The sequence below is a fragment of the Hippopotamus amphibius genome, chromosome 1 (genome assembly GCF_030028045.1).
Source record: "Hippopotamus amphibius kiboko isolate mHipAmp2 chromosome 1, mHipAmp2.hap2, whole genome shotgun sequence".
NCBI classification, from domain to species: Eukaryota; Metazoa; Chordata; class Mammalia; order Artiodactyla; family Hippopotamidae; genus Hippopotamus; species Hippopotamus amphibius.
The window spans coordinates 16,600,658-16,622,892 of record NC_080186.1 but is presented as its reverse complement, the minus strand read 5'-3'; the positions used below and the strand labels follow the sequence as shown (position 1 = coordinate 16,622,892).

General features: G+C 36.6%; 1 protein-coding gene across 5 annotated transcripts in view; it reads left to right on the top strand.

The window, feature by feature from the left end:
* USP48 (ubiquitin specific peptidase 48) overlaps positions 1–22,235 on the top strand; it is a 78,786-nt gene that overhangs the window by 37,669 nt on the left and 18,882 nt on the right. For 3 of the 5 annotated variants that reach the window (XM_057698966.1, XM_057699000.1, XM_057698993.1), the window contains 13 exons: positions 74–253; positions 3,451–3,579; positions 4,266–4,415; positions 7,907–8,104; positions 8,917–9,031; positions 9,963–10,093; positions 13,099–13,170; positions 19,422–19,546; positions 19,710–19,832; positions 20,129–20,190; positions 20,678–20,788; positions 21,348–21,478; positions 21,835–21,941. In XM_057698966.1, coding sequence (XP_057554949.1) covers positions 74–253; positions 3,451–3,579; positions 4,266–4,415; positions 7,907–8,104; positions 8,917–9,031; positions 9,963–10,093; positions 13,099–13,170; positions 19,422–19,546; positions 19,710–19,832; positions 20,129–20,190; positions 20,678–20,788; positions 21,348–21,478; positions 21,835–21,941 — 1,634 coding nt within the window. The remainder of the gene's footprint in view (positions 1–73; positions 254–3,450; positions 3,580–4,265; positions 4,416–7,906; positions 8,105–8,916; positions 9,032–9,962; positions 10,094–13,098; positions 13,171–19,421; positions 19,547–19,709; positions 19,833–20,128; positions 20,191–20,677; positions 20,789–21,347; positions 21,479–21,834; positions 21,942–22,235) is intronic. The other 2 variants (XM_057698977.1, XM_057698985.1) reach the window with 2 other exon arrangements.

Here is a 22,235-nt window from a genome sequence, read left to right as displayed (position 1 = left end):
TTTAGGCTCAGGATATAAGAAGCAATAATGTTATCCAAAATTTCTTTCGCTTTTTCCTTTTTTCCTTCCCCAGGTGGGTCCTATGTGTATGAACTCAGTGCAGTCCTTATACACAGAGGAGTGAGTGCTTATTCCGGTCACTACATTGCCCACGTGAAAGATCCACAGTCCGGTGAATGGTATAAGTTTAATGATGAAGACATAGAAAAGATGGAGGGGAAGAAATTACAACTAGGGATTGAGGAAGATCTAGGTAAAACCTTTAAGTTGTGAGTGCCCTTTTAAAATATAATTTTTTTTTTTAACCAGAAATGTTTGTAATAAATTATTATGGCCAAAGGTTGTTATGGACAGTCAAGGCTATTTGCATTTCTTAAACACATGAAATCTCTAAACATCTTTTATAGTAGTACTTGAATTTTTTTCAAAAAATAATTTTGCTCCAGAGATGGTTTCCATAATGTCATGTTTTCAGTACAGTTTGAAGGCATATATTTAATTTTCAGTTAACAGCTTAATTGTGAGCAGCTAGGGAAGACGATGGTGAGTATGAAGCTAAAAATTAAGGTTAGTAGATTTAATATAGTAGCTTTTATAGTCCTTTTCTCTGGGTCAGGACATTTATTTTTGGGAAATAAGTATAGCAGGGGAACTTTGTTCCCTGAAAAGTGTTTACCGTACTTCCCTGTTAAGTGTCTTACCCATCCCTAGAGTGTGAGGCAGCGCCTCTGTGGGGAGTCAGCTGCTTGCTGTTTTGTAGTAATGAGGTCTGCCATAAAAGGTATTTCCTGAAATAGTGTTCTCGTATGTAGCTCTCATACCTCAGTTGTTGTGGGCTAAATACCCAGTTATTGTCTAATGGATTGGACAAGTCTTGCAATAGACGCCATCTTGGCTGAGTTTTCATCACCTTCTTACTATGTTTGTCATTTTGGAGTGAGACTCGGACTATGGGATGCAAAAAGAGAAGAGGACTGGGGATAGGTGTGTGTCTCTTGCCACTGTTTTTTCTTAAAGGATCGGTACCACTTTGCCAAGGTGGAGGAGCATGGCAGTTGAGGTTGGCTTTCAAGGAAGACATGGGGACTCTTGCTGCAGATATTCATGTGGTGGCTATATTCTTATAATTTGAAGAAGTATTTTCTATTTTTTTTATTTACACCATTTTTGTTCATCAATTATACCTCAGTAAAGCTTGAAATGAGAAAGTGGGAGATGTGCTGGGCTTGCCTGTTCTGAATAGTGCTCAACCAAGGCTTGACCCCAGAAATATTTTCTAATTTTAAATTGCATTTTAGACATAAATCAGTCTTGCTCCCACTTTACCTAAAGTAATACTCAGGCTCTTAACATTTGCTTATATTGTTTCTTATCATGATATTCTTACTAGGGACAAAATTGACATGTAGCTTTAAATTGTGCATAATTAAAATTTGGTTTTATTCGGCTGTTCTTTACTGAGGTTTCTTTGATCTGTTTTGTTTTTAGTGAGAAAATTGTAGGATTAAAAGCATTGTTAAGGCTCTTCTGTCTTTTGCGATAGGTACTCCTAAACTGTAAAACCGTACAAGAGAAAGACTCTACACATATGAGGATCCCATTCCAGTGTTTGAATGCCTCTCATCATATGCAACTTATTGCTACTTTTATCTGTTTCATCAGAAATAGAAAATACTTATTCACTAAATAATAGTCATTTCATTACTATATTCTCTTGTGAACTTTTATGAATCATTTTATATTCCATCTTACACAGATTTATGAACATCTTAAATCTTAATAATTTTTAGTTAGAAACAACCAGCCTCTTTTCCTTGTATACATGCTCCTGAGATTTTTAATTCCCTATGACTGTGGTCTTCAAACTTATTTGCTCCTGTATTCTGTTTAAGAATATTGCACAACTTTTGTATTTCATTGCACATTTTAAAATCCAACATAGTTCATTGTAAATTTAAGTAGCTCCAAATAATGTAACTTCTGACAGATGATAAATACTGAAACTTAAACTGCAGCATTACTCTTATATCCAAATGAAATTACATAACGTAGAGATGCCATACATCCATGTCATCCTTTTCAAAGTTACATGAACTGATCTTTTTTAATGACAGGATTTTTTTTTTTTAATACTTCCTCTTTCTCCTGTACTAGTGTTTCCATTACACCGACCCTACAGAATTTTGTTCTGATGGAATATATACTAAGTTTTCTGTAACTGTAAAGCTCCAAATAGTTAGAACGTATTTCTGGATTGAGTGTTGTTCTTTTTTTCCTCTTTTCTTTTCTAAATAAATATTACTATATAATTGATCAAACCAATATAAGTGTTAGAAATTTTTAAAAATTTAACTGAGCAAAATTTTACTGTAACTCTGTCTTTTGGTAAGATCGATAAGACTTTTGTCACGGGGTGAGAGGTTATATTTTTCTTTTGTAAAGTGGGAGACAGATGACTGAAAGGAGAGGTGGAAACCATCAGTGAAACCTCAACAATTTTAGAAAAGTACTTTTTTTTTTTAAAGTTAAGCTTTTTTTTTAGTATACATATAAATTTATTTATTTTTATTTTTTGGTTGCGTTGGGCCTTTGTTGTTGTGCATGGGCTTTCTCTAGCTGCAGTGAGCAGGGGCTACTCTTCGTTGCAGTGCATGGGCTTCTCATTGCGTTGCCTTCTCTTGTTGCAGTGCACGGGCTCTAGACGCACAGGCTTCAGTAGTTGGGTGGCTCGTGGGCTCATTAAGTTGTGATGCACAGGCTTAGTTGCTCCAAGGCACGTGGGATCTTCTCAGTCCAGGGATGGAACCTGTGTCCCCTGCATTGGCAGGCAGATTCTTAACCACCGCGCCACCAGGAAGTCCTAGAAAAGTACATTGTTGATTGAGGATCTGGTAATTGATTTCCTCAGGACTATTCATGACCTCCTACCCATTGGAAGGTTATCCTGGGATAATCAGACTCAATTTGAAGATCACCTTCATGTGATATATGTGCCATGTAAACCACTAATGTTTTCTGCTTGCTTCTGAATCTATAGAGATTAGTGGCTAATCTTAGCATTTCATTTCATTTTGGGGGGGAACATTCTTTTTTATTTTTTTGCACAATTAAGCCTGGATTTATTTTTGTAATTTAAGACCAATAGTAAAATAAACTCATAATAGTTTTGTGGGGGGTTTTGTTTTTGTGTTTGTTCAGGTTTGTCATTGTGAAAAATAGTACTTTCTTTTCAGCTTTTAAAAACAGAATATGGCAGGTAGTGGAGGTTAATAACTTGTTCAAACATTCAGAAATTTACCCAGCCTGCTAAATTTGTATTGCCTTTAAAGTATCTTGAGTTTGTATTTCAGGAGTTGTTTTCTATGAACCACTCCCTTCCCCTCCCCTGCAAAAGAATGAACAAACTATTGGCATTCTAATTTAGTCATCTTTTGATTTCTCTTACCTCAGCAGAACCTTCTAAGTCCCAGACACGTAAACCCAAGTGTGGCAAAGGAACTCACTGTTCTCGAAATGCGTACATGTTGGTTTATAGACTACAAACTCAAGAAAAACCCAACACAACTATTCAGGTACCAGGTAAGCACTTTTCCAGGATTACGTAAGGCAGATATTTTAGAATACCATGCTCAAAGGTCAGTGATGAGAATGGATTGCTTTTCTCTATTTGATACGTTGGTTGCATATGGTAAATGGTGAAAGTGTATATAACCACAAATTTGCTTTAAAACGGTGAGTTTTTAAAGTAAAGGAGCCTTTAACAGAACTATTCCAGTGACCCACCCCCCAAAGAAAAGCAAAAACAATTAAAAACAAATTCCTATGGATAATAAAGACAGATTTAAAGAGCAGTTTGGTTCTGTTTTGTTTAGTTTGTAAAGCAGTTGTGGGTTTTAGCCAGTTATAAATTTTCTAGATTTAATATAACAAAGCAAAAGCTGCTGCTTGCCTCTAGGTAGCCTTTAGTTGTCATTTTACCTAATACTGTGCTGTGCTCTGTGGCACCGTCTGTTTCAAATGGTGTTTCTGAGCCATTTGATGCCTCCATTTGGCTAACGATGTCATGGAGTATCAGGTGGGGGAACCCCCTGGTATTATTCCAGGAACCGTCTTCAGTTTTACTTCTGCCTGCAGGTTGGAGGGAGACCACAGTAGGAAGTTGCCACCAAAATCTTAGCCAGTATTTGTTGTAATTTAGAGATCGGTATGGTTCTTTGTCTTTGCATAACAAGGTAAAGGTTTTTCTGTCTTTCTATTCTGAATAGCCTTTCTTCAAGAGCTGGTAGATCGGGATAATTCCAAATTTGAGGAGTGGTGTATTGAAATGGCTGAGATGCGTAAGCAAAGTGTGGACAAAGGAAAAGCAAAGCATGAAGAAGTTAAGGAGCTGTACCAAAGGTTACCTGCTGGAGCTGGTCTGTAAGATATTCTGGGACAGCACTGTTGCCTTATTTCTTTTATGTTCACAAATGTATATGAACAAAATTTCCCCTGCCCTTCCTTATTTATAACCCATTAATGCCAGCTTATGCACTATACAATTACTATGTAAACCAACAGTAACTTAATGTGTAGCATTCCGTATAATTTTCATTATCATGTACTTTTAAACATGGGAAGCTCTTAATAAATTATGAGGTTTAGGTCAGCACTCTGCATATATAACTCTTGTAGATATTTCTAATTTGTGAGACATTAACTTGTTTTTAAAAGAAAAATCTGATTGGGCCACTATGCAAGCAGCTCACCTAGTCTCTTTCCTTGTGTGCTTCGTGCCCTAACAGTATGAACAGGCATTCTTTTATATGAATACTATTTCTATGATACTATTAATTATTTTGAAATTTAATATCAAATATTCTAAGAATAGGAAAGCTTTCTGCTGACCCCTAATTTCTTAAGAATTATCCCACACAGTCCAGCTCATTCCTTTACTGTGTATGTTTATTGAAGATTATCTAATGCCTCAAAAAGGAAACCTCAACTTTTTAAGGCTGGTATGCCATTTGTAATAATATGTTTTCTGTCATTTCGTAGGCAATTCCCCATACCCAACTCCTACTTAAAAAAGAGGCAGTTTTACTAATTTTAGAAAATAAATACTCAAGCATAATTGTACTTGTGGTTTTGTCTTTTTGATATCTCAGTTTTCCATTACTGGTATAACTTTAAGCAAAAGATGAGTATTATTTGCTACATCTGTAAGACGATCTCTCAAAAACTCTGTCTAAAGTACACTTTAATTTGATTCTGACCTTTCTTTGTGACTTCACTGTTACTCTCACTCTGTCTCAAGGGTTGGGATTATCCTAAAGAATTAGACCCATCTTTATTTTACTGGAAACAATTTGGAAATGAACATGTAATTCAAACCTCTAAATTTATTCAAAGGAGTTGGTACCTAGAAATCTATTTTCTGAACTTTATTCATAGTTTCCTGTATTAACTGGGCAAGAGAAAGGGCCTTTTTGGGTCTGTTAACTAAAATGCTGATTTGAATCACTCTTTAAAAACCGCATGGTCCAAAGATGTTATGTGTCAAGTTTACACCGTGCTCCTCTTGCCTGTTTTCATTCTGTCTATAAGAACCTGTGCTTGTGTTCTTCAAATATGTATATATGTTATCAATACTCTTACCATTTATGAGCTTTATAATTTTTTTCCCATTAATAGTAAGCTTACATGGTAGCAAGTCCATGTTTTCCTAGATATTGCCAGATCTCAAAGCTGATAATCATGGTTTTCTGCTGCCAATTGAGGTCTTGTTATGTTTTTTTTCTAAATCTTATCTTTATGAACATATTAAAAGAAGGGTCATTTATCCTAAAATATAAACCTCACTGGGAACCTGAACCCTTTTGGCCCTTTTTATTTAAATTGAAATAAATTACCTCCAAATAATCCTAAATTATCTCTAGGTAAGTTGTTTCAAATATTTCTGATGCCGTGATCTTTCTAGACTTTCTTACTTTCCAAAAGAAAATTCCTATTCCAAATCCAGGCATTTATGTATAAATAACTTTGAACCATAATATACATTTCCCTTTGGTAGATATTTTAACACTTGCTTTCCTGCTTCATCAGATGCTGAGATTTTTATAGTTTGTTATCCCTACTTGATAGAGTTCTTGCTCCTGTTAGTTGATTATCCGTGCCTTTGGAATCACAGTAATGGAGAACATCTTTGAGAACCTGCTAGGAGTCTTTCTGTAATGCAGAAACATCTATAGTGTAAAAACCTTCCACAAGCAAAATCTACCTCAACTATTGAGACTTGTGGTAGACCCCAATTGCTAGGGAAGCTCTTAGTAGAGATTGATACAGCTCTTTCAAGATTTTTCTAATCTTTATATCTTATATTGATAGCCTTGAGATTACTAAAAGTTTTAACCTGTGGGACTCTCCTTGGGAAAAGATTAGGTATGCTAAGACTTGTATTTTACTCTCTTGGATAGGGATCATTCCATACCATTATATATTGTGAAATGCCACAACCATGTTACTTGTGCTGAATCTTAAGGTCTCCATGTTTATATATTGTGTGAATGTATTATTAACTTTTCTATATCTCTTTTCTTCCAAAAAAAGCTCAAAATGCTTCACATATCTTATCTTTTACATTCAACAACATCCCTGTGAGGTAGGTAGAAGGCAGGTATTATTACCTTCATTTTACAAATAAAAGATCTGAAGCATAGAGAGTTCAAGTGACTTGCTCAAGTTCAGTTTCTTAGTGGCAGAACTTGGTCTCAACTTGTAGTCACAAGCTCTTCCTCTGCAGCTGCATTAGAGCTGACCAATCAGTTCAGAGTCTCTCAGTTTATGATGTACAGTTTTAGCACAAATAAGGGATCCAACAGTTCTGAATTTTGTTTTTGTAAAAACTGAAATGTTTTACACTAAACTTAAAATGAAGTTAGTTTTTAGACTTGTGACTCTCAGGGAAGTGTAAAATTGGTCAAAATGGGCTTTGAGCTGAATTGTCTATCCCTCAGATCTCATCAGAAGTAGTATCATAATACAAATATATAAATTCAACCTCTGTATGTTTTCTTCTATGTTTTATGCTGGGACTCACTGGAGATCTTTGTAAGTAATCAAAGCTGGCCCTTTGTCTTTAATTTTGGCTTTTACGGAACTCTGGGGCTCTGTTTTCCCAAATTAAAACTCATTTTGAGGTGTTTGTATCTTTTAATTTTTGCTACTTCAGAATTAATATATTCGACTCTAATGCACTTCATCCTAGAAGCTGCTTAAAATATCTTAATTTCTTGAAATACATAATATTGTAATGAATAGATCGTAGTATGGATTTGGGTGGGGAAATCAACTGCCTTTTTATCAGCATCAGTACTATCTTGGATGAAGAAAAGTTCAGTGGTTTAAACAGACTTGTGAAAGTGCGGCTGTAGCTGAAGAGGTTAATTTTTAACTTAGAACCTAGTTAGACTTCTCGTTTTAACTTTCTTTTGTATATCACACATGGGTGACAAGTGTTTATGAAAATCATTATGGGGGTGAGGTTATGTGATTTGCGAGCTGGCCTGGAACATGGCTTGTAGTCACCAGGCTTGGGTGTCCTGATCAGAGCTCTGCTGTGCTATCAAGCAAGACACTTCTCTCTGTGGAAGCCTCTTTTGTAGAATGTGGTTAATAATACCAGCCGATCCTGTAGGGCACCGTGCAGCCTCGTCCCGCCTGAGCACAGCACCTTGAACTCAGATAGATGAGTGGTAGTTAAATGGAGCTGTGTGCTGTACTCATCAGACATCTTCCCTGAACAATGATTCTTCTGATTCTGCTAACTTTGGAAAGAGTTTGCATTGTCTTTTGAGGAAAATGAATGTACCACTTAGTAAAAAAGCTGTAAAAATACATAGGCTCTTTCCCTTGCTTTCTTCCTCAGAGCCCTATGAATTTGTCTCTCTTGAGTGGCTGCAGAAGTGGTTGGATGAATCGACACCTACCAAGCCTATCGATAATCACGCTTGCCTGTGTTCCCACGACAAGCTTCATCCCGATAAAATATCCATTATGAAGAGAATATCTGAATATGCGGCTGACATTTTCTACAGTAGATATGGAGGAGGACCAAGACTAACTGGTAATTCAAGATGTCTTCTCTGCTTAAAAAAGAGTAACGCATCAAGTCCTCCTCACATGGGCTTTATGATCATTTGACCCAGACTGTGCTTAGACCTCATGTTCCTTGCGCTTTGCAAAAAGGATTTGCTAAATCAAGCAGAAGTTAAGCAGCATTATACATGGTATGTGTATAATGTTCGAAAAGAAACTGATACTGCTTACTCACTTTTGTTGTGTTTTTTTCTCACAAAACAAAGTAGGATACATTTGAGAAAGCCATCTAGTCATGTTTTGTTATTTTATACAATACTCTTCAAAGTATTGGTCTGGTCGATTCCCACACAAAGGTCTTAAGCAATTAACATTACATTTATAGTTGTCAGATATATCATTACCCCCCCCCCCCCCGTTTACAGCCTCCATTATTTGATGGTGGTCTTGCAAAATTTGCATCTAAATCTTGTAAAATGTTGTACTTTATGGCACAGTTACAGCATATTATAACATTTTATATCCTGTATCCTATATCCTATCTTTATGCAGGATGACACTACTGCTATCTTGATATTTATGTCACCAAAATAATTTAGGATGTATATCAATTTGCTGCATTGTCAAAATTTGTGACTTTGGGTTAAAATTCTTCATTGTTTTTCTGGTTGTGTTTTGTTTTTTTCTTTTTTTTTTCTTTCTTGTTTTTGAAGCTCTTTAATGGAATACAGTTTCTTTACACTGTTGTGCCCTTCATTGTTTCATGAAGCGCTGAAAACATTTTCTTAACAGGAAATCTGTATATGAATACACTCTTTCCTTTCGTTTTCTCTGCCTCAGTGAAAGCCCTTTGTAAGGAATGCGTAGTAGAACGTTGTCGTGTGTTGCGTCTGAAGAACCAACTAAATGAAGATTACAAAACTGTAAATAATCTGCTCAAAGCAACAGTAAAGGGGTATGTTACACAGTGTATATTGTTGGATAAGCTAAAAAATCAAGTAGCTTATTAAGTATGGGTAACAGACACTTGGGATCTTTGGAAGAAAGAAGGGTGATGAGTGGTTAGCTGCGCCAGATTAAGTTTTGCAGTGATCGTGACTGTGGCAAAGATAAAGAGAGCTGAATCACAGTCCTGTGGCTGTATTCCATCCATTAGAAAGGTGGAAGCAGAGATGTGGATCCAAGGCCTAAACAAGCCAAGGCAGGGTGCCCCCCTGTGTTCTGACATGGAATTGTGGAATGCTTATGTTGGAAAACCATTCTAGCAGGCCTGGGGGGATCCCTTTTAGAGAGGCTGAGGTAAGCAATGTTAGCAAATGGTACCCAGTGGTGCACCCTTGTCAGAAACATCCAGGCTTCTTGGAATTTGTTGAGCCACTCTCTGTAGAGCACCTCTGGACTCAGGTGATATTTATTATGTCCGGGTTGAATTTAAGTTGTATATTTCCCAAAGAAATATCAATCTAGTTAACTATTTTGGGTAATTCCACAAACAGCCTACTGGGCCCCCTAAATGTGTGTTTGTGTATACATATGTGAGTTCCTATATGTGCATCTTGAAGGCACAGCTGTATGTAGTTCTGAGTAGTTATCAAGTGAAGGAAAGTGGCCAGTTGTTTGGTGAGATTGGCATAAATTTAAATGAGGGTTAGGAGAAGCAAGTTAAGATTTAGGATGGAAACAAAATATTTTCTATACCTACAATTTAACATGGAGCAGTAAAAATGGCCAAAATGAGGAAATAGATTAAAAAACTTTGTGTGCATTGCAGCAAATATTGAACGTTTTAATTCGGTTGAGTTGTGGCCTTTACAAGGAAAGAAGGGAGAAGGACATTAGGAAATGTTACTTGCATGATTTTTACATTCTCTCTCTCTCTCCCACAGCAATGGTGGATTTTGGGTGGGGAAATCCTCCTTACGCAGCTGGCGCCAGCTAGCTCTCGAGCAGCTAGATGAGCAAGATGGTGATGCAGACCAAAGCAATGGGAAGATGAATGGCAGCACCTTGAATAAAGGTAATCTTTAAAACCTGTATGTAAATAGTTGTGAACAATACCACAAAATTGTAAGCATTTGTTTGTAGCAAAATTGTTTTAATTCCATCCATGTAATTTCTAGGACAATTTTTTGAAGCCTAAAGCTCTCAAAAATGTCTCAGAACAAACAAAAGATTTTTTAAGCTATTGAAAGTGAGCAAACGGGAACTTTCCTGGTGGTCCAGTGGTTAGGACTGTGCGCTTCCAATGCAGGAGGCGCAGGTTCAGTCCCTAACTGGGGAACTAAAAAGCGAGCACGGGCTCAACAACTCACAAGAGGCATTGCTTGTAACCTGGCCTGCTTTGGGCTCGGGGTGCCTCTCAAGCAAAATTACTTTTAATTTTGCTTCAGCTAAAAATTTTGAGAGAGGCAAGTCTGCTGCAAATTGCATAGTATATTGTTAGCTGAGTATAGTTTGGTTATAGATTATTAGCCACACTGACAGGCTGACTTTGTCAAGTAAATGAACTTGAACTTCTGCATTTTTTCATCCAGAGGAAAAGGCGGGTTTTGAATAGCCTTTTTTTTTTTTTAATGTTTATTTATTTGTTTGCATCAGGTCTTAATTGTGGCTCACCAGCTCTTTAGCTGCAGCATGCAAACTTAGTTGCGCCATGCGTGTGGGATCTAGTTCCCTGACCAGGGATCGAACCCTGGCCCCCTACATTGGGAGCACAGAGGCTTAATCACTGTGCCAGCAGGGAAGTCCCTTGAAGAGCTTTTTACTTAGAAATTCTTCTGAGTTTTCTGAAGCTATGCTTTTAAATAGGAAATTATATAAATGAAAGTCAACCACTCAATTTAACTTTGTAATCAGTATTTTATGATTTTATAGAAAATTAAGGTATTAAAACCTTTTAGATTTAAAATAGAAACTAGTGGTTTGATCAGTTTACTAATTCGGTTACAATTAATGATCCATAAGCAATAATTTCACTTAATTTTATCTCCAAGTAGTAGTATTTACGCACATATATTTTTATTACTTTAATATTCTTAACCTTTTAACTGAAATATTCTGTATTTTCTGCATTTGGGCATTTGTATCATTTTATTTGGTGTGGATCTTCCCATATCACTGCTTTATTTTTGGATCTTCCCATACCACTGCTTTATCTGTAAAAACACCAGAGCCACTAATAATTTGAAACTGATTTTTTAACATTTTCAAATTTGATGAGTTTTTCTTTTGTAGTTTTGCTAAAGTATTTTGTTGTGCTGTGTACATCGTGAACTTAACATTTATTTCACTTTTATTGTTCTGTCATTTTAAAAAGGCACTTTTAAATGCAGTCAATATATTATAATAACTATATATGGAATATGACCTTTACAAATTGTGAATCAGTATGTTGTGTACCTGAACTTATATATTATACATCAACTACCTCACTGAAAAGAAAGATTAAAAACATACTTTTAGTGTGTCATGTGACCCAGTGTGTTAAATATTTGTGCTCTTTTAAGCCTTTTTGTATATCAGTGGCTTTTTTCTTTTTAATTGAAGTATAGTTGATTTACAATGTTGTGTTAATTACTGCTGTACAGCAAAGTGACTCAGTTAAACCATAATGGAAAAGGATATATATATATATGTTATTCACAGGATATTGAGTATAGTTCCTCTTGCTATACAGTAGGAGCTTGTTGTTTATCCATTTTGTCAATGTATATATACCAGTTTGCGTCTGCTAACCCCAAACTTCCAATCCATACCTGCCCGCACCCTGCCTCCCTGCAACCACTAGTCTTTTCTCAATGTCCCTGATTCTGTTTCTGTTTCATAGATAGGTTCATTTGTGTCATATTTTAGATTCCAGTGACCCTTCAATTTAAGGAAGGTCTGATGCCGTAATAGAAAATGCCTCGATGTCCTAGCTTAAAAATATTTTTCATGTTGCTTTCAGCGTAAAATGCTTCTCTTCTCCCCCTTCCTCCATTCAAAGATTTTAAAAGCTTGAAGCAGTGTAGAAGTAACAAAGTAAAACCTGAAAACCTTTCTACCAGATGTAATCACTGTAAATAGTGGCTTTTTGTAATGGTGCTTGTATCAGCACAGTTATGCACCTTCCTTTACCAAAAGATACAGTTTTAAAAAAATTAGCGGCTACATTTCATTGTATGAATATATATTCATTTAACCTATTTGAGTTTTTACAATTAGTATGTAAACATAGATGCAGTGAACATGTCCTTGTATCTACTTTGCGTAATTTTTATGTTATCTGTGTGACACAGAGAGAGACACAGAAACAGGAGACAGTCGAGTTATCTGTCATGTCTTTCTTTTGCCCATTTCTCTACCTGAGTTTTTTAATGATTAGTAAATATTCTTTATATATATTAAGAGGATTAAAAGTCTGTTATGTGCTTAACCTGGAAAATCCATGAATCACTATTCTAATCTCCTGATACTTAGGTCTTCTTTTATTTGATCCTGTTTTGCAGAATACACAGCTACAAACTGGCAAGTGTCACAGTGTAGACAAGTAGGAAAAGCAGATATTGAAAGAGAACTGTTAATAGGAAAAGGGAAGTTTTAATCACATATGTTTGACATTAAAGGTTAAATCCTTATTTCATCAGCCTTCTAAAGCTTTCTGTTCTTTTCCCCTAAAGAATCGGTGGGTGAAAGTGACATGACATGTGGCTGATTATCCTGGTTTATGACACAGTATTCTGAATACCTTGACTATAATTAATGGACGGATATGTGAGTTGTTTTTCAGTTTGAAAAAAAACGCACATTTTCTTGCATAACCCAAATCTTTAAAAAGTAAAACTGCCATTCAGAAATTTTTCTTTCCTTTTAAGGGAAAGAAATGAAACACTTCTTAGCAGTACTGTGTTGGAATCACTTGGGTCTAATTTTTAAAAAGGTTTTAAAGTTTTCTGTTTGACATTATGTAGAGTAGTATCTTTGCTACTTTGAAATTTAAATACAACAGCTAAAGGAGTTACTGTCTGTATTTCTTTTGATTAGATGAATCAAAGGAAGAAAGAAAAGAGGAGGAGGAGGAATTAAATTTTAATGAAGACATTCTGTGCCCGCATGGTAAGCTAGATAACATGACACTTCATGGTAAGCTAGATAACGTTAGCCTTATTTTAGCATATCATAAATATTTTGTTAAATATTTTACACTCAGAGATTAGTCCCTAATATGGCAGCCATGGGAGAGTAACTGGTTTTCTAAACTGTCCATGACCCTCATATTGCTGTTTTCTCTTCTCCTTTTCAACTGTTGGCTTCTGCTGCCTGCTTTCATACCAGTACCCCTCACACCTTTTCCTCTCTTCTTGCAAAAAAAGTTTAAAATGGTACAAGATAGAATTTTCCCATATTTTGGAAAAGAAACTTTTTGTCACTTGTCACATCGAAGGGCTTTCTGAGCTTGAAGGAGAAGAATTTCAGTTATTTCCCATTTTTGTGTCTGTGTCTTTGTCTAAATTTGAACACTGTGAAAACAGCATTTGTATATTCTTCTTAGGGCTATTTCTGGTTTAGTTTCTTAGACATTTATTGACTAGCTACTGTGTACTATATACTCTTAACAATAATTTCCAAACTCTTATTAATCCTGTGTATTTGTTTATGTGTTTATTTGGTTTCAGTGAGTGCTGACTTGAAAGAGCTAACTTTTTTTTTGAGAGGGACTCCTTATGTATGACACATGGTTTTCCATTCTGTCAGCACTCTGAAAGCCAAAAAGGTGTCTACTTCTCAAAGCCTTCTACTGTATTAAGTTACCCACTCACTCTTTCCTTCTTTCTTCTTTTTTTCTTTAACTCCACCCTGAGAAAAATTGGACCCAGAGAAGCTGGGATGTCAGTGGTGAATCTGTTTAACTATGTTTGTATTTCTTGTTGTGTGCTAATGTATTGCTAATACTCAGAATTCTTTTTTTTAAGTTGAAGTATAGTTAATTTACTATGGTGTATTAGTTTCATGTGTACAGCAAATTGATTCAGTATATATATATATGTGTGTATATATATACTCTTTTTCAGATTCTTTTCCATTATAGATTATTAAAAGATATTGAGTATAGTTCCCTGTGTTGTACAGTAGGTACTTATTGTCTGTTTTATGTATAGTAGTGTGTATCTGCTATCTCCTAACTCCTAGTTTATTCCCCCTCTGCCATCCCCTTTGGTAACCATGAGTATGTTTTCTAGGTCTGTGAGTTTATTTCTGTTTTGTAAAGAAGTTCATTTGTATCATTTTTTTTTTTAGATTCCACATGAGCGATATACGATATTTGTCTGTCTGACTTAATATAATATGATAATCTGTAGGTCCAGCCATTGCTGCAAATGGCATTATTTCATTCTTTTTTATGGCTGAGATTAGTACTCAGAATTCTTGTTGGTCCTAATAAATTCCTTATTTTAAGCCTTACTTTGTTGCCTCATTGTGAACCCATACATGACACCTCACTCTTTGCCTCATTCAGACCAGTGCTTTGGCGGCAGGGCACGCTGCACGACATGTGGGGTCTTAGTTCCCCAACCAGGGATCTAACCCATGCCCCCTGCAGTTGGAATTGGAAGCACAGAGTCTTAACCACTGGACTGCCAGCGAAGTCCCCACACCAGTGCTTTTCTATAAAGAGTCTTTGGTGATACTAGTGATAGTAGTACTTGCATGCCGATCTTTCTGGACGCAATCTCACTGCACTTTACTAGCTGAGTGGCATTCTTATTTACTAGCTACACAACTAGGAGAAGTGGGGGTGAAGGGTCATCCTGGGATATGGATTCTGATCTCTGGATCCCAGTTTGTCCCCCTGGCACTACTAGTGCACAGCAGGAACACAAACGTGAGTAGATGTGACAACCCTGAGTGGTAAACAGTTTAAGTAAACACTAGAGGAAGGTGATGTGAACAGCTGAAAGCAGATAAGTTTTTCTCGTGATGCTTTCATTTCAACTCTTTTTTTTTTTTTTAAATACCTCTGTGGCATAGATGTGCACATAGCACAAGTGCCTCCATTTTGAGAGTTGAGGCATCCGTAGTAAAACACTAACTTTTCATGCTTGGTGCTGCTTAGCAGGGCAAAACAGTGCCAGAACTCAGATTGTCTTCCTCCTTTGCTCACTGACATTTGCTCTCAGCCCACCTCTCTCATCTTGTCATTTCAGTTTTACAGTTTTGACTAGAAAGCATGGCAGAGCTGAATGTGATTTCAGGACTCATGCTGCTCCCCCCAGCTCGTCAGAAATTGTACATGAGCTATTTTTCATATCTTCTAGCTTGATCTGCAACTCAGTGGCATTTTGTTGCTATACCTTGTTATCTAGCATTTAAAAAGCATAGTTCTCAACTCTTGCTTTTGCAGGCATCACCTGTACCATGTCCACAGGGTCAGATTTTTCAGGTGCAGGATATATGGGACCTCACTTAAAACCCACCCCACTCATTAGGTTTATATTAAAACTTGTTCCTGAGACGTGGTGATGGTCGTAGTAGTACTAAGCAATAACATGGTAGTTGGAAGCTTATCGAATGTTTACCTTGTGCCTAGTAGTTTTCTAAGTGCATAGATATTGACTCATTTAATGTATACAACAACCCTGAGAGGTCAGTATTACTATTGTACCAATTATACTGATGAATAAGTAAACTGAGGCATAGAGAGGTGAAAGTCATTTGCTAAAGGTAACGACACTTAATGCAGAGTTTTCTCCTAGTTACATAATTGTCTGAAATTCTTTTTCTTTGAAACTTTGAAGGACTTACTGTATCTTTCAACGTACCATCGGTCCAAAGCCCTTCTTAGACCAATTGTGTCCCTTTCCCTTTTGGCAGCTTGTTATGATCGCTGTCCACAGCATCGTGACACCTCACCCTGTGCAGGTCCTAACTCACTCATTTATTGCATGAGGTGCTCTTTGGAAGCCATGTGCATGTATGAGGGCAGGTGACCGCAGGCTTCCCTGTTTGGGTGTCATGGCTAGGCTGTTTCACTGGAGAATCCTCAATTTCATTATTTCCTCTTGGGTTGCTCAGATTTCTCCATGAGGATCTTCCATTCTCCTGCCTGGAAAATGCAGAGCCAGCCATCACTTCTGAGGTGTAGAGATGAGGGCTTGGAAGTCTCTGTATTCTGTATGGAAACATTCACTTATCTGCATCTCAGCACGCTGCCTCATATCTCGGCTTCATATCCCACAGGGCAGAGGCCTTAGGTTTTGTATCATTGGAGAAGCTTGTGTCTTCTTTTGTGGAGAGCAGGGGCAGGTCTCTGTAGAGTGTATAGAGGGCTGACTTAGAATTTTAACTGCCTCTTAAATAGTCTTTTCGTCCATTCTCCTCTGGGTACCCCCAATTGCTGCGTTTGTGGGGGCAGTTCTGTAATGTAGTAAATCTGGTTACTTCTTGCCTTTCGTCAGTTTGGAATTCATTTTTATTGTCTCATCCATCCACCTTTAAGCTTCTAAAGTATTTGTTGCTGTTGTTCTCTGTCTTTTCTTTTTATCCATCATTATGATTTTATATCTTTAAAAAAGATCCCCTGACTGTAGTTTAATGATGTTTCAGGAGGAACTGGAAGTAAATGCAGTTTTAAAACATCACTTTTATCTGGAAGTCCTTGTTTGCATTTTTATATTCTAAGGCCTGTGTATATTTATCATGAATTTTATGTGAATTAATCATGGATAATATTCCATTATATGATTTGCTACTATCATAGAGTTTAGCATTTACTGCAGATATTCCATACCCGTCAGGCTTTCTTATACTTTCCCTTTTATATTCATTTAATGGTTAACCTTCTTTTAACTTACCTTGTTAATTATACCTGCTTAATAAGCAGCTGAGCAGTTTTTTAATTTATTTTTTTGCAAATTCTTTGCATGTTCTGTGGCCCAAAGTATTAGAGTTTGAACTAGATTTTGTCAGGGAGAGGATTTGTCCAGAATCTAAACTCATTGTTAACTAGATTTCTATTTTTACCAGAAGAATCTTTGAGGATTAGGTTATCCAGTTATGTTTGGTGAATTAAATCTCTCACGACTAGCTTAATCTTGTATTGGGAGATGTTGCTTACAAAATGAATTTAGTTTATTGGCTTTCTCTTAAGATTTTAGAAGCAATGTTATATATTGCAGGATACAAGTCTAATTTCTGAAAATTCATATGTCACAAGTAAAAGTTCTTTGGGAGGTCAATGTTCAGATATATTAGATCATGATAGTTATTAAAATGATGTGAAACTAAATGTAGAAACATGACTAGGAGTAGAGCAGAGGACTTTATATAATACCAATTTCTGTCTGCAGTAAATGACTTATTAAAATACATTGCTGACTTTAGAAATAAGCTCGAGCTGTTCTTTTCTAATCACCTGAGTAATGCACATCCAACATTATAGCCAGTTGTAAAGTTAGAAGCTCTCTTACATCAAAACAAGAGGCAGTGTATCCAGAGAGTCTGGAATCCTGTTTAAAATATGTTTGTGTATTTGTATTATTATTTCCTTCATTCTCTCCCTTTCTGAACCAGATTGGGTTATAGCACATGCATATAGAGGAACAGTCCCTTAAAAAAAAGGAAACCACTTAAAAGTATAATTGTCTTGGAGTTCTTTGTAAGTCAGTTCTAGAAGTCTACTGTGGTCTTTTTTATGGCTGCATTATATTTCACCATAAAGAGGTACTGCACTGGAGTCTCATAATCCAGTTAACCTTGGAAAAATAACATATTGCCTGATGGTGTCTGAGGAGAAGCGTTTGAAAGTAAGTTTTCATAATCTCAGAGGAAATTTGTTAATAGCCTACTCTGGGGTTAGTCAAAGCTCAATAAGAGGTGATGGATAGAAGTTAAGAGGATGCATTTTGAAGCATTAGAAATTATAGGGTTTAGATGAGAGAGATCTGGTTTCATATCCCAGGTCCATTATTCACCATTTGCAGTGACCCTGGGTATATTAATTTATCTGATTCTTGGTTTATTTATTATGTAAAACACATAGAGCAAAGAATCATGATACTGCATTTAGAAAGCCCCTGGCTTTTTTTTTTTTTATGAAGGCCCCGGCTTTTTCACTTTTGGTAAACATGTAGGTATCTCGCCAACAGGGGTAGAAACACATTTTCCTTTGGAAACTTAAAGGTGGTTTTCTGGGTAATGAACCATACAGGTACATATATGCAGTTCACTAATTATCTGTTGGGAACAGCTGAAGCAATAGAAACTGGAACTACAAACAGAATGAGGTGGTAGAGTGGGGAGAAAGGCCCTCAAATACCAGAAGTATCAAACAGTCAACAGAGGAGGGGCTGCTGAGATTGAGGGTCACTGCCATCTGTTCCTGTGATTATCAGAGGAAATGAAGGGTGGTGGTGACCAGCACTCTGTTTATTCTCTTCTAGGATTTTTAAAGATCCACGGGGTTCAGGGCATTTGCAGTAGTAATAGCAAACCAATTGGGTATTGACTGGAGATGGTTTTATGATTGAACAGTAGATTGCATCCCTTTTTTTTTTAATTTTCTCTTATTTTCTTACTGGTTAATTTTCTAACCTGTATATATATATATATATATTTTAAAAGATTTATTATTTTATTTATTTATTTATTTATTTTTGGCTGTGCTGGGTCTTCATTGCTGTGGCTTTTCAGTGCGGTGGCTTCTCTTGTTGTGGAGCACGGGCTGTAGGCACATGGGCTTCAGTAGTTGCAGTGCATGGGCTCAGTAGTTTGTGGGTCGTGGGCTCTACAGCACAGGCTCAGTAGTTGCAGTGCACGGGCTTAGTTGCTCTGTGGCATGTGAGATCTTCCCGGACCAGGGCTCCAACCCGTATCCCCTGCATTGGCAGGTAGGACCCGAAGTCCCTGCTTTACTATTTAACTGGGAGTCTCACACAACTCTGAAAATAGCATTTCAATTCAGGATGACTTTGTACAGTAAAAAGACATAATGGAGAAAATACGTTCTGCAGGAAATTGTGGCATTTGAATGTGGGCGGAGATAAAATGCTGTCAAACAACCCCTGCGGTGGCACTAGGCTCCCTGGAAGCCCTTTTACTGCTTCCTTCACAGGCAGGAAGAAAGACCTAAATTAAGGACAAAGGAATGGCTGGCTCCTTTAGAATTAGATGAAATTAAAAATTTAGAGAGTTTGAAACTAAGGAAAGAGAGAGAGAATAAATTCTTCAGAACAGAATAAAAAGAGGCCCTACAAATTTGTCTTAAATTTAAAAAATAGAAAATAGATTTTTGGAGAATATATATTGACTTTTTTTTAAAACTTCTCTCTCCCCCCCACCCCTACCTCCCTTTTTCTTTCTTTACTTAGGGGAGTTATGCATATCTGAAAATGAAAGAAGGCTTGTTTCTAAAGAGGCTTGGAGCAAACTGCAGCAGTACTTCCCAAAGGCTCCTGAGTTTCCAAGTTACAAAGAATGCTGTTCGCAGTGCAAGGTGCTGCACGATGTCCTGACATCTGTGGAAATTACATGCCACCTCCCTGGATTGACTTCCCAGGAGAACTGACATTGCACTTTCGATGGGGGTGTAGGGAGGAGGCAGGTCCTGTGCTGTCAGCAAGAGATGGTTGATTGCTTCCTGCTTCATTCTCTTTCAGATTTTAGAAAGAGAAGGGGAAGAAAATGAAGCCTTACATAAGATGATTGCAAATGAGCAAAAGACTTCTCTTCCAAATTTGTTCCAGGACAAAAACAGACCTTGTCTCAGTAACTGGCCAGAGGTATAATGATTTTCACAAAGGATAGAATTCATCTCACCTTTGTAAGGTTCCTGCCAGATTCCTGATGAACAGTGGTTTCAGAGCAACCAGGAGTTTCTCTAATTCTCATTTGTATAGTTTTCTAATCCGGGGGATTTTACTCTTACTTGTGGTTGCTTGGTACAGGGCTGTATTTCCATTTTATTTATGAAGCTTGAAATAGGAAAACCACAGTATATGAAGACATTTTCCCTATAGGATTTAGGTTAACAATGCAGTGAATTAATGGATACTTTTATCTGATTTTTCTATTCTAGGACACAGATGTCCTCTACATTGTGTCACAGTTCTTTGTAGAAGAATGGCGAAAATTTGTTAGGTACATACCAAAAATTTTCTGTTTCCTTTTTTATTGTTACTTTTAGTATTTTTAAGAATTCATGCATCCTGGTCGTGGTACCGTACTTTCCTCTTTTTTTTTTTTTTTAAGAACTTTTATTGAGATACAGTTAACATACAGTAAACTGCATATATTTAGAGTGTACAATTTGGTATCCCAATCTCCCAGTTCATTCCCCCCCAACCCTCCCCACTTTCCCCACTTGGTGTCCATATGTTTGTTCTCTACATCTGCGTCTCTATTTCTGCCCATGGTACCTTACTTTTACTAGCATATACTGAGAGTTTTATTTTCTGATACTTTATTTTTTCCCTGATACTTTAAATGAATATTCATGAGAAACACATTTAATTACTAATATCATTAAAACATATCTCTAATTTTAAAATAATTATCTTTAAAAAAAATCTTCTCTTTAGTCGTACAATAGTGAAGTATATTGATCCTCCTTGTCTCATTTGAGTAGAAAACCTACAAGGTGTAGTCCTGTGTCATCGGTTGGAAACAGCGCTCTTCTGTGTCCCCATGGGGGACTCATGTTTACATTTGCTTCCATGACCAAAGAAGATTCTAAACTGTGAGTTTCTTCTCTTCATGTGATTTTTGTTTCTAATGATTAATAGAATGTGTTTATTAGGAAATTTCTTGTCTGGCATAAATAGTCTATTTTAAGAATGTTGAATTGTGGGGTTATTTCCTCTGATATGCTCTACTAGGTCAAGCACTTGTCTTTTAAAGAAAAAAAAAAAAGACTACTCCATAAAAATCGACACACTGCCTGAGGCTACCTCCCTCTTGTTTCTGCCTTCTTCCTGGAGCCCTGCTTTCTCCTTCCAGGCTGCCGGTACCCAGGACAGTGTCTCTAGGTTACATCATACAGTATTTATCCCTTGTAGCTAACTTCTGTAGTCAGCTTCAGTTTTTGAGGTTTAGCCATGTTGATTCATGTATTGTAACTTCAGTCCATTTTGTTTTATTGGTGTTACAGCATTTTTTTGTATGAAAAAAACTACCATTCCTTGTTGATGCATCATTTCCTTTTTAATTTCTTTGTATTAAATATTTGTTTTGATAATTTCGGTTTAGGGATGGGTTATGTCCTTGTGTCTTAAAGCATGTCGTGTTTTTTGGCACAGTATAGCTCTCATATGGCCCAGTGAGTGGCAAATGATACAAAAGCTCTTTGTCGTGGATCACATAATTAAAATCACAAGAACTGAAGGAGGAGATGCCAGCCTTTCAGAAACACAGTATATTTCTGAGCCTAGTAAGTTTTCATATTGCTCTTGGTTTATGTAGTTAAAAGTTGACATTTTAAGGGGGAAGGAAAGAGTATGTCAATATTGTATTCTCTACTTAAAATTAAAGATCATGCTGTGATCCAAACTATAATTCCCCAGGTGGGAAGTATCATATAATTGCCTCATTATTTGTATGTTTGTTGACAGTAAATGGATTTCCTTATTATTTGCACGCAGTATAACAATTAACAGTTAACAGAAAAGATGAGTAATAGTTTGATGAATGTACTCTGGTTAACTTTGATATGTTCTTTTAAATCGTTCAATTCCTTGACAGTAATTCCTCAGCCACTGCTCTTTCACCTTTTCTTTTTTTTAAAAGAACTCTGTCCTGAATGTAGAGAAGGGTTATTGTGTCAACAACAGAGGGACCTGCGTGAATACACTCAAGCCACCATCTATGTCCACAAAGTCGTGGATAATAAGAAGGTAACAGTTCCTCTTGTGGCTATGACTAGTAATCGTCAAACTTGGCTTTTGACTTGCTGTTGGATTTTCACTGAAGACTGCCTAGGGTTGCCTTTATTTATTTATTTATTTATTTATTTATTTTATTTATTGGTGGGGGGGTGTGGGTGGAGCCATTGGACTAGAATTGGAAAGGAATAATTATGTGATTTATGTGAATTTAGTCAGTTATTAATTCAATACACAAATATTGATTGTCAGCTGTGTACTAGGAATGGTTTTGGTGCTGCGGATACAGTTGGTGCAGAAGACAGA